At 33.4% G+C, this 12,776-nt stretch overlaps 1 protein-coding gene across 4 annotated transcripts in view; it reads right to left on the bottom strand.

Annotated features, from left to right (window-relative positions):
• Positions 1 to 9,621, bottom strand: part of LOC145317899 (uncharacterized) — a 45,867-nt gene extending 36,246 nt beyond the window's left edge. For all 4 annotated transcript variants that reach the window (XM_080159181.1, XM_080159182.1, XM_080159183.1 and 1 more), the window contains exons 1-5: positions 9,546 to 9,621; positions 8,740 to 8,889; positions 7,845 to 7,911; positions 6,702 to 6,760; positions 714 to 813 (exon numbers count right to left, since the gene is read on the bottom strand). In XM_080159181.1, the coding sequence (XP_080015307.1) occupies positions 714 to 813; positions 6,702 to 6,760; positions 7,845 to 7,911; positions 8,740 to 8,889; positions 9,546 to 9,614 (445 nt within the window). In that variant the 5' untranslated portion in view covers positions 9,615 to 9,621. The remainder of the gene's footprint in view (positions 1 to 713; positions 814 to 6,701; positions 6,761 to 7,844; positions 7,912 to 8,739; positions 8,890 to 9,545) is intronic.
• Between the last annotated feature and the right edge of the window lie 3,155 nt (positions 9,622 to 12,776).

Here is a 12,776-nt window from a genome sequence, read left to right as displayed (position 1 = left end):
AAGGGGGAAAGAAAAAGAGATGGGGTATAGGGTATTTCCTGACGTCAAAAGAAAAGGTAGACCAAAAGCAGTGACATCTATCCCCATTTTGCTAGGGCACTATAGAATCTATATTAACACAACGTGAAGCAGCTTATGTATGACGTCATACTGGCCTTCCATTGGTCAATAAATAATTTAAACTGCCTAATCATTGGCATTTGTATTGTATTACGTATTGTTTTATAGGCACTATAAGTTGCTTCACTCAAAAATTTGAAGAATTTAATGTGTTGATCATAATAAAATACAAGTCGTTCTATAGTATATAAATGAAGTTGAGCACAACAGAAACACATCCTCTTACTTAAAAATAAAGATAATGTTTGTTTGTCTGATCATCTCATATGATTAACTTTGCTTTTATTGGTGTAGTAAACCTTTTTTAACATACTGATAACACAATTTAAGTTTTAATTATGTAAGTATCAGCCTGTTATACATGTTGTTCAAACACTTTAAAGTTTAAAATATTTAAGTATCGGTCTGTTATACATGTTGTTAACACAATTTAAAGTTTGAAATATTTATGTATCAGCCTGTTATTCATATCGTTAACACAATTTATAGTTTTAAATATTAAAGTATCAGCCTGTTAACAAAATTTTTAAAATGAATTTTTAAGCATTGGCCTGTTAATAAAATTTAAAATCATTATTTAAGTATCGGCCTGCCTGCGTCGCGCACACACAACCTATCGGACAATTCCTCCATAGCCTCCCGATGCTTAGGCTCTTGCGCTAACAAGTTCTCCTTTATCTGCATCACCTCCCCCTGACAATAAACAAAAGTGTCATTATAATGTCAACATAAGTAACCCCTGAAAAAGGATATAGAATATACGTAGATATTATGACAGGGGAAAAATGTCGTTTGATTGGGATGTTAACATGGACATCATTTAGTGGTCAGTTCGTTCATCCAGTTGGAGGGGTGGGTATGGTGTGAAGGGGGTACCCGCGACTGTGGCTTAATATGTAGCGCATCCGCTCGTCGGGCGGTGACAAGTTAGAATTTCGGCTAAAAACCGCGGCGTTACTAAATACTGCTGCTATGTCAGGTGCACGACATAGGGGAAACGACGCTGCCCCGAAACAGGCGCAACTCATTACCATGCACAGTTAGGACCTCTAAGACAAACGTCGTGCAATCAAAGGGTTGGTTGTTTAGAGAACGTATGACCATATAACAACACTAAGCATTTATTGTTTATTTTTCAATAAATCTTTTTAAAAGCGAAGCTTTTCTATAATTAGGGTCTGTCCGTCCGTCCGTCCGTACGTCCGTCCGTAACGGATAGCTTTTTTCGTTAATTTAGACATGTTAGAATTGTCCTATCGATTTCAAATTTTGCATGGTGATTCCTTTAGTAGTTAGGTACGATTTAGAAAGCGTAGCAACTCTATAATCATTACCAAAATGCCCTTTTACTTTTTTAAATAGCTTTTTTCGTTAATTTAGGCATGTTAGAATTGTCCTATCATTTTAAAATTTTGCATGGTGATTTCTGAAATAGTCAGGTACGAGTTAGAAAGCGTAGCAACTCTATAATCATTACTAGAATGTCCGTACGTCCCTTTTAAACATATTGATTTTTTTTACATTTTTAACAACAAATTTGTATGTGACCTAATTATCCGATTGGTCTGATTTTTGGTATACTTATTCCTAGAACAACAAATTACAATATTAAAAGCGAAGCAACTCTATAATCAAGTCTTAAAAATGTAAGTATGTCCATAATCATTATCCTGTATCAAGCAGTTTTTCAACAAATTTACTTACAATTTTGCTTTGACTCTTATACATTCGCATTCTGATTATTCAGTTCTGACATTATACAAGTGTTAATGTCCGTTTGTCCTTCCATTTCAGAGCTTCGATTTATGGATTTTGTCATCCTTGTTCATTTTCATCTTATAGAAATTTTGTTTTGTTGGTTCTGAGACCCCCCTCCCACCCCCAATTCCCCAATTAAAGGGGTCAAAGAAGTTGGTAAAATAAATTAGGGGGTCCGAAGGTACAACCAAAAGTATGAAAATATATTTGATAAGACCCCATCTATTAAAAATGTATCCAAAATGATTATTATTTGATTCTTTATTTGTCTTTATCATTTACTTACAAAAATTACATTTAAAGTGTAACAATATTAATTTAAAACTCATTCAAAATATTCAAGTTGGATAAAATTTGTTTATGTACACATATATAAAAGAATATTATTTCAAAATTACATTGGTTAAAACAAGATTTTCACATACTGTGACATTCCCTTTCTTCCGTCATATTTTAAGTCTTCAAAAAGTAATAGTGGAACACATTTAAGATGTGATTGGCAGACTGAGTAAAGAAGGGAGGGGTAGGGACAGTTTAATTAAGAGCAGAATGCTCTAACACTGTTAGGTACAAGGGTCGCCAAAGGATGAATAAAGGATCATTTTCGACTGGTTTCTTACCTTGGTATTGTCCCTATAACTTAAGTCACACATCCTGTGATATACCCTTAGCCCAATCATATAAGTCATCAATAAAGCCTCCAAAAATATAGTGTATCACATATAAGGTGTGCTAGGCAGGCTGAATAAAGATGCGAGGGGCAGGGACAGGTATTCTGAAAGTAGACAGCTCTGACCCTGTTAGGTTTAAGAGTCATCAGAGGATTAATGATTGATCATTATCGACTGGTCCCTTACCTAGGTATTTATCCTGTAAAGCAAAATAGAGCTGAAGTAAAGCAAAATAGAGCTGAAGTAAAGCAAAATAGAGCAGAAGTAAAGCAAGATAGAGCTGAAGTAAAGCAAAATAGAGCAGAAGTAAAGCAAAATAGAGCTGAAGTAAAGCAAAATAGAGCTGAAGTAAAGCAAAATAGAGCAGAAGTAAAGCAAAATAGAGCTGAAGTAAAGCAAGATAGAGCTGAAGTAAAGCAAAATAGAGCAGAAGTAAAGCAAAATAGAGCTGAAGTAAAGCAAAATAGAGTTGAAGTAAAGCAAAATAGAGCTGAAGTAAAGCAAAATAGAGCTGAAGTAAAGCAAAATAGAGCTAAAGTAAAGCAAAATAGAGCTGAAGTAAAGCAAAATAGAGCTGAAGTAATAATAGGCGCTTCGCAAACATATGTGAAACAATTAATTTTACCTATTGCAAAAACAAATCAAAATAAAGATATTGTAAATTCCTGCTTTTGTGAGATAAACTGTTAAAAGGAAAAGGTGTTTTTTACGACGTATTGGAAATTTAGTCTTGTTGCGAAATAAAAACATGTGAAATTGTTTGCAAATCTATAAAAATAGAATAGTTATTTATCGCATCGTATCATGGACAGCTTTCCGCGGATATTAAAAAAATATGAGATTAAAATGATTTATTTTATGATTTTAATTTCACATATTCGTGAAAATTGTCTGTAATACGATGCTTTAATTGATTTTCAGAATAGCTGAAAACCGGTTCCAATTCAGTGGATATCAATCGGTAAAGAAGCTAAACTAATAAAGACAGACAAAACTACCCCTTATGTAGAGTAAATTAATTGTGAGAAAAGTTTGGACATTGAATATTTGTACAACCCAACAAAGTTGCCAATTTTTTAGCCAACGAATGTAATATCTCTTTTTTTAAACTTTGGATACTAGTATAATCTACCGTCTAATGTCCTCTCCCTCCCTGTATATTTAGATGTATATATGGTGTAATAAGATCTCGTGGTGTATCCCATCCCAGAGAGAAAGAGGGGACAATGAGTTGTTTATTACAATAGTCCCCAAAGTCTTATAATAACTTTGGGGACTTTAGTTAATTTTGATTGGGTGTTCAAACATTTCAACTACTAATTTAATCTACAGAAGGGTTAATTTTGTTTATCATTATTGAGGGTGTACATTAATTTATTGGCCGTTGTGTTATCCCTTTAGATCTCTGGTCCCGTCCTCAAGGTTTATATTGAAATGAGAATTGATTGTATGAAATATTGTGTGTAAACTTGGTAAAGTGTATTTTAATTTAGGAATCTAAAGGGATAAGACAATGACCAATAAATTGATGTACATTCCCAATGATGATACATAAAATTGCCCCTTTTGTAGATTACAATAAGTAGTTGAAATGTTAAAATTCAATAAAAGTCCTCAAAGTTATTAAGGCAACGAATAAGAAAACGTCATTATAAAACTTTGGGGACTAGTGTAATAAACAGTCCAATGTCCTCTACCTCGCTGATATTAATTCCAGTGAGGGAGAGGACAATGGCTGCAAATTTTACTGGACTCAAAAGTTTAAAAAGTTTTATTATCAAGCCCTTAAAATGTAAGTCAGTAAGTATGCCTTTTTAGTACATCAACAAATCAATAAATATAGATCTTATAACCAGACAGCTACCTGGATCCCCCTATTGGGAACCTTTTTTATCTGCCAGCAAATTGTTTTCTCCTCTTTTGTAGAAACTAGACTTAAAAATCCCCACGCTATTGTGTTAATTTTCAAAGACCCAATTAAAAGTCAGCACAGGGTCCTCGGAGGGGGGGGGGGATATACAGTTATTTAACCCCCTCTTCCTATATTATTAGTAGCGAAGCTACTCTATAATTCGAAATGTCCGTCCGTCTGTCCGTCCGTCTGAGACAAAGTGGAGGAAATGTGATTTTCTCCGCTCCTATAAAAGATAGACAGCTGAAATTTTTAGTGAAGATTCTTTAACATATGCCCATCTAATCTATACATTGTTTTGTCCAACCGTCTGTCATTTGGGGTGCTAGATCGATTCCTACATTTTCATGTTTTTCTGATTTTCTCAACTCCTTTTTAAGATAATGGGCTGAAATTTTTCAGGGATTGCTTATTTTACATATTTTCCTTAAGTTTTATTACGATTTTTTTATTAATAGGGGTGCTAGATCGATTCCTAGATTTTTAGGTTTTCTATTGTTTTCTTAATTCCTATTCAAAATTTACGGCTGAAATTATCAGGGATTGAATATGCTAATAATCTACATATTTCCATCAAGTTTCATTAAGATTTGTTTATATATTGTGGTGCTAGATCGATTCCTAGATTTTTAATTTTTCGTGATTTAAAGGTTGCGTGATTTTGAAGTTTTCGTCATTTCCCTATTTCATCAAATATATAGGATGACACTGGTATATGGTAAATATATTCATAATATACATTCATAATTTCTGAGCTTCGCTTCTTATGGATGCTGTCATCCTTGTTTTACTCTATTTGTATATCCCTTATCTCTTTGTCATGATGAATGTTTAATATACAGTGTGTTTTTTTTTATGAGAACTTTTTTGAAAGCAATTTTACCCCACTTATAGTTATCAGAATTTAATGATTAATGGCTTATTTTCTTCGTTTTTTAAGGAAAATTATGAAACAACAAAAAAAATTACAGTTTTTGTTGAAAAAGTACAGTAAAGTTGAAAATTAAAAACTTAGGTGTCAACATCTAAAAATAGTTTTAGCGCATTTTTCTTATGCTCAAATAATCAACCTTTTGCAAGAATGGCTGCTAAACACTTTAAAATTGAGATATAGAGCTAAAAATGTATACAGATACTATTAGGGACATGTACTAGAACATATCAAAGTTTGAAGGTCATATCTCAACCAGGGAGGGAGTACTGGCCCCCCAAAGTCGACTACAGAAAATCCATTTTTTTAAGAAAAATGCACTAAAACCATTTTTATATGTTGACACCTAAGTTTTTAATTTTAACTTTACTGTACTTTTGCAACAAAAACTGTAATTTTTTTTGTTGTTTCATAATTTCCCTTAAAAGACGAAGAAAATAAGCCATTAATCATTAAATTCTGATAACTATAAAAGGGGTAAAATTGCTTTCAAAAAAGTTCTCATAAAAAAAAACACACTGTAGTTTTATCACAAATACTAGGTCAGAGAAGTGTTTTAAAGTATTTGCATTCAGTAGGGGGGTTTAGAGGGGTTTCCAAACCCGCCTGAAAAGTAAAATTGAGAAGGTCTGCCTTCCCTCTTTTTCACCCATAACGGTTTTTAAACACCTCTGTTAAATCACTGTACTGTTCTGAAGTAATTTATTTACGCTCCAATGGCTTCAATAATTTTGGTTCAGTGGTTATCGAGATCTTAAGGGACAAACTAACGGACAAACATTGTTCTACTTAATGTAAAAAATAGAAGGGGGTTTGTTCCAATTTCTTTTTTATCTATAATACAAAGTAGAACGATGTCTGTCCGTCTGTCTGTCCGTCTGTCCGTCTGTCTGTCCGTCTGAAGCTTAAGATCTCAGTAACCACTGAACCGATTGGGCTCTACTCTTCAGGGAATATACCTACTGGTCCTGTGATGGTTTTAAGCTGTTTTCTTGGGGGGTGGGACACCCCCAACCCCCCCAAAAAATAAAAAATACCCCCCCAAAAAAATTTTTTTTTACTTTTTCTTTTTAAATCTAAAATACGAAAAATTAGGTTGATCAAACCTCTTGGGGCAAAGCCCCTAGAGGCTAGGGGCGAAGCCGCTAGTTTAGTATATAAAGTAGTAAGATTTTTTTATGTTTGAAGCTTAAGATTTCAATAACTAAAAAAGTAATTGAGTTCCTCATTATAGGGAGGCTTCATATATGCCATGGGATGGTTTTAGGCTATTTTGCCTCACTTTAAGATGATAGGAGCGCAGCCTTACCTTTAATTCAACTAATTCATTTTCTCTTGTAGTGGCCAGACTTTGGAAATGCCTGATTTTTTTGGAATCTTTCATGACATTAGTTTGAATATAAACAAGGATGACAACATCCATAAAAGCGAAGTTCTGAAACGGTGGGACAAAATGGCATTAACACTTGTAGAGTGTCAGAACTTAATAATCAGAATATAAATGTATAAGAGTCGGAGCAAAATTGTAAGTAAATTTGTTTAAAAATAGCTTGATTCAGGATAATGTTTAAGGACATACTTACATTTTTAGGACTTGATTATAGAGTTGCTTTATTATAATATTGTACATAGTTGTCCCAGGAATCAGTATACAAAAAAATCAGATCAATCGGATAATTAGCTCATATAAAAATTTGTTGTTAAAAAAGTGAAAAAATCAACATGTTGAAAATGGACGTACGGACGTTCTGGTATCGATTATAGAGTTGCTACGCTCTCTAAATTGTACCTAACTACTACAAAGAACACCATTCAAAATTTGAAATCGATAGGACAATTCTAACGTGCCTAAATTAACGAAAAAAGATATCAGTCACGGACGTACGGACGGACCGAACCTAATTATAGATAAGCTTCGCTTTAAAAATTGTTTATGGATGTACCTTAGGGCCGTCCAAGCTTTTTATATATTTTGAGAGGGGGGTTTGAGTAGATTAATCTAATACATTTTTTAACTACTACTCCCACAAAACTTAATAATCCCTTAAAGCCCCCCCCCCCCCTCAAAAAAATGAAAAGCTTGAATGTAAAACACAAATTAATTACAAATGTACATATTAATCCCAGAGAGGGAGGGGACAATGGGCTGTTTATTATACTAGTCCCCAAAGTTTTAAAGCGTTTTCCTTATTAGTTTGCTTAATAACTTTAAGGACTTTAACTGAATTTCATTGGTTGTTCAAGAAGTTGAGTGTCTAAATGATCCAGCCAATAAGTGTAATCTTTAAAAGAAGTAATTTTGTGTATCATTATTGGGGATGTACATTGTACATTGATTTATCGGCCCCTGTCCTATCACTTTAGACCCTTTGTTTAATAATCCAATACTGTTCTTTTCTCTATACGTTTTTTAACACAATCCTAATAATGTCATGTTGTATTTTCCTGATTTCAGATTCGTATTGCGCCTTCATTTTATCATAGTTTTCTGACTGTATTCTACTCTCCTCTACCATTTCCTAGATAGATAGATAGAAAAAGATTAATAGATAGATAGATAGATAGGTAGATAGATATAAAAAGATAAATAGTTAAACTAATATTTTGTTATTATACGATAAAAAGAATTCGGACGTAAAGGGTTAAACTACAAGCATTAACTAAGATTAAGTTCTCTCGTTTGTATAGTTTATTTTTTACTCGCTAGGCGTCAGTATTTTTAATAATACAATTTAGTTTTGCATCATATTTGTCAACACGCATTCTTATGGATAATAAAAAATATTGATTTTATAATAATGTCATAATAGTACAAAAATAACGTAAACATCATTTTGTTCTAAAAAAAAACATGACATTTTGGAATAAGTGTTAGATTTATAAATTCAAATTCATTAACATTTATCTCTAATTTCGTAATTTGATTTAGTTCTTGTTATATTTGGTGAACAATGTTCTATATGAGTATAGAGATACAGTACATTATATACAACCTATGTTTAAAACTTAGAAGATTTCGCAAGAATCGAGTAGTTGAATTTCGATCGTATAAATTTATCTTTCAGAGAGAAAGACAAATGTTATGTTACTCTTGCATACATTTTATCTTTCATCCATTAATTTCTTAGGAATCGTAAGGGATAAGACATTGGATGTAAAAATGGTATACATCCCCCCAATGATAAGAAACATAAGTACCCCTTTTGCGGATAAAAAAAATATCGGTTACTAAGTTTTGAATCTCGAAAATTCAATAAAAGTACACAACGTTTTTGAGCAAACGTAGAATGTAGATAGATAAATAAATAAACGTTTTAGAGATCATAATAAACATTTATTTTTCTAACCTGTATTTTATTCTGGAAATAATCCCTAGTATCATTGAGTCCCTGTTCCATTTGTTGTTTATCAAGTTTCAGGGTGGTCATCTCACCCTCCCTGGCGGTCAGGCTGCTTCGTGACCTTTCCAGGTCGACCTCTGACCGTTCTAGCTTTACCTGTAAAATAAAAGTTACTTATCGCATCGTATTATAGACAGTTTTCTGTGGATATTAAATCAAAACTACTTAATTTTGTTACTTTTATTTTAATATTCGTGGATTATTGTCTGTAATTCAATGCAATACATGACTTTTCAGTATGGCTAATAACCGGTTCAAATCCAGCGGATATTTATCGGTTTCGAAGCCATATATGGAAAATATATTAACTTATGTTACGTATTTACAGAACCTACACACGGTGCCAATGACATCTAAGCTTTTTTTCTAGCGGATGCTTTTACTGTGAATCGCCCATAAACAAAAGATTTCTACAACCCTCCAACCCTTTTGCAAAAAATATTTTTTTAGTGGTTATCTCCCTAATATCATTAGAAGGATGCTAAAAGTACACAAAGTTGTTGGACTTTTTTGTTTTTGTTTTTGTAAAACAATACTAACACGTAAAGAAAAATAGAAACTTAAACTTTGATATTTTTTTCATTATATTCCAATTGCCCCATTACCCACCCTCCTCGTGCTGAATAACTAACCTTAGTATCATTTAGGTTCTTCAGTACCAGAGCAATTTCAGATTTCAGGCTTTCTGTCTCACTTAGTATCAAGTCTTTTTTCTACCCAGTACCCCCCCCCCCCCTCACTAAATAACTAACCTTAGTATCATTTAGGTTCTTCAGTACCAGAGCAATTTCAGATTTCAGGCTTTCTGTCTCACTTAGCATCGAGTCTTTTTCTACAGATATAAAACTTCAAAATGCTTCTAAGAAAAGTAACACGATGACTGTCTGTCTGTATGTTTGTCTGTAGCTTAAAGACGCTTGTTTGAATTTTGTTTCCAATAGGGTTGGGCCGGATACCGGATACCGGATATTCGGCTAATTTCAAATGCTGGATATCCGGTATCCGGCCGGATATCCGGCCAACGCCGGTATCCTGCAAATATCCGGCTATCCGGCCAAATTACCGGATATCCGGCCGGATAACCGGCCAAATTACTACATATTAAAGTATCAAAAAAGGATATAGTCCCTTTCATGGCAAAACACCTTAAGGGGCGATTTGTTGTATTTTTAAAATTGCTTTTAATAGTTTATTTTAGTTTAGGTTAGGTTATATTTTGTTAGGTGATTGCCCCGCAGGGTTAGGTAATTGGCCCCGCAAGGTTAGAGTCCCCCACGAGGGGCTAGAAATAGGAGGAAAGCTACTGTGAAAATACGAATAATTGCTTCATAAACTGGTGTTTTATATTATACTAGCGGCTGCGTCCCTAGTATCTAGAATATTAGAAGGGACATAAAAGTGCAGAAAAATAACTAACAACCTTACTACGACTTTTTTGTAAAAATTAAACAGCCTAAAACCACCCTGGGACCTATAAGAAGCTTCACTCTAAAGGAGAATCATATCGGTTCAGCGGTTAGCGAGATCCTTCGCTACAGACAAAAAAAGCTTACTACTTTATATAATAGGATAAAATTAAGGTTAAAACTTAAAAATTAAGTAACTATTAAATGATCTTTTTGAGCAAATAAATATAATTAACTATTACTACCCTCAATCTGTAATATCAACCCCTAACGGATAGAGGAAGGGCGAGGAATTGGCGTTGAATGCCTGCTCCCACCCCCCCCCCCCCCCCCCACCCTCTGTTTTTTTTCTATCCCATTTTCTGTGTATAAAAGGTAGAGGGCTATAACTGTGTGACTTTCGAAATATGGGTATGACACATAACTGAGAGTTGAAATTTTTTTAATACCTCCTTTCTGGCGGGCACAGGATGCCAGCAAATCTGGTAAGGTCAATTCAGGTAAAAAGTAAAAATATTTTTTACTTAAACAAAGCATTTCATGTTATCTAATACTAAAATATCCTATAGTCGTACATCCTCATATGTAATATAGGTGTTCAAGTCGATTTCAGGTTCCAGGTATAATCCTGCAAGTCCTGAACCTCCAGGTCTCCAGAAATCTTTAAACGGTTTCTGTGACCGCAAATTTTTACTTAAAGATTTCAAATTTAAAACTTAGGCTTTTTTTATATATCTTCATGACATATTACAATTTCATAAAATCCGTTGCCGTTTACCTACCAACCGTCGGTTTGCGGCTAGCAGCTGCCAAGTACTGCTGCCACCGCCAAAATATATGTTTTAAGCTTTCTAATATAAAATTTACATAAAGATAAACATATTCCGAAAAAATTGTTCTTCTATTTAAGATTAAAAAATCAGAGATTTTTGTTGTAAAATATAAAAGATTATATTGCCGGATATCCGGCCGGATATTGAAAATGGCCGGATATCCGGCCGTATATCCGGCCACACCGGATATCCGGCCCAACCCTAGTTTCCAACCCCTCCCCCCTGACCATAAATTTTTGGTTCTCCTTCACACAATCTTTTCATTCATTGGTTATATTTTTACATGGTACTATTTAAGGACATACGTACATTATAAGGACTTGATTATATATCGATGCTTCGCTTATAACATTGTGTTTTTGTCCTAGGAATCAGATCAATAGGATAATTTTATCACATAAAAATCATGGTCGAAAAAGTTAGAAAATAAACATGTTTTAAATAGGGTTGCTACGCTTTCTAAATCGTACCTAACTACCACATGAATCACCATGAACAGTTTGAAATCGATAGAACAATTCTTGCATTCTAAATTAACTAGACCGACCCTACTATAGAAAAGCTGTGCTTAAAAAATAAAATATAATGACGAAGACTGTTAAAATTAGAAAATTAATTAACAAAGATGAAGAAATTAGTATTTGACTTTTTGTTTCTAGGTTAGACCATTTTGGCACTTTCCCTTAAAGTGTATTTATGGGTACAGAAACCCTCTCCCTAATATTTATAAATTATAGAAAATAATTAAAGAAGGGGGGAGTTTTTTTTGATTGATTTTTTATGTTTATTTACACATGATAATAATAAATTATAGAAAATAATTAAAGAAGGGGGGAGGGGGGAGTTTTTTTTTGATTGATTTTTTATGTTTATTTACACATGATAATAATAAGAGCGACAAAATTTGTGGAGATATAATTTCCTAAAAGGCTAACAAAACGTGTATTAATTCAATTATTAGTTGCAAAGCTACTCTATAATTCGAAATGTCCGTCCGTGTGAGACAGAATAGGGGAAACGTGATTTTCTCGGCTCCTATTAAAGATAGACAGCTGAAATTTTTTGACAACATTCCCATTATTAAGCAGCACAATTAACTATAAAACATCAAGGGCGGTCAGACCCCTTTTTAGCAGGTTTTAGGCTATTTTTGTATGTTTCACATTTTTCTTCATATCTTCAGTGTTTATGGTCCGATTTTCAAACTTTTTTCAGTTATTGATATCAAAATTAAATTTCCTGTCGTTTACAGAAAACAAACATGACGGCCACACTGCCATTTTGCAGGTTTTAGGCTATTTTTGTATTTTTCACATTTCCACCATATCTTCAGTGTTTATGGTCCAATTTTCAAAAAATATTTCAGTTATAGATATAAGAATTAAATTTCCCGTCGTTTAAAGAAAACATCCATGACGGCCAGACTGCCTTTTTGCAGGTTTTAGGCTATTTTTGTAGTTTTCTCATTATTCTCCATATTTCAGTGTTTATGGTCCGATTTTCAAAATTTTTTCAGTTATAGATATCAAAATTAAATTTCCCGTCGTTTAAAGAAAACAACCATGGCGGTCAGACTGCCTTTTATCAGGTTTTTTGGATATTTTTATATGTTTTACCTTTTACATATTTCCCCATATATTTGGTGTTTTTGGTCCAATTTTCAAACTTTTTTGGGATAAATCCACTTTAAATCTACTTTTACGTATTTCCATCCACGATTTTTTGTGCTTCGCTACCTATGGAT

The sequence above is a fragment of the Acartia tonsa genome, chromosome 4 (genome assembly GCF_053477335.1).
Source record: "Acartia tonsa isolate MP-2025a chromosome 4, ASM5347733v1, whole genome shotgun sequence".
In the NCBI taxonomy this organism is placed as follows: Eukaryota; Metazoa; Arthropoda; class Copepoda; order Calanoida; family Acartiidae; genus Acartia; species Acartia tonsa.
This window is presented reverse-complemented; position numbering and strand designations above follow the sequence as displayed.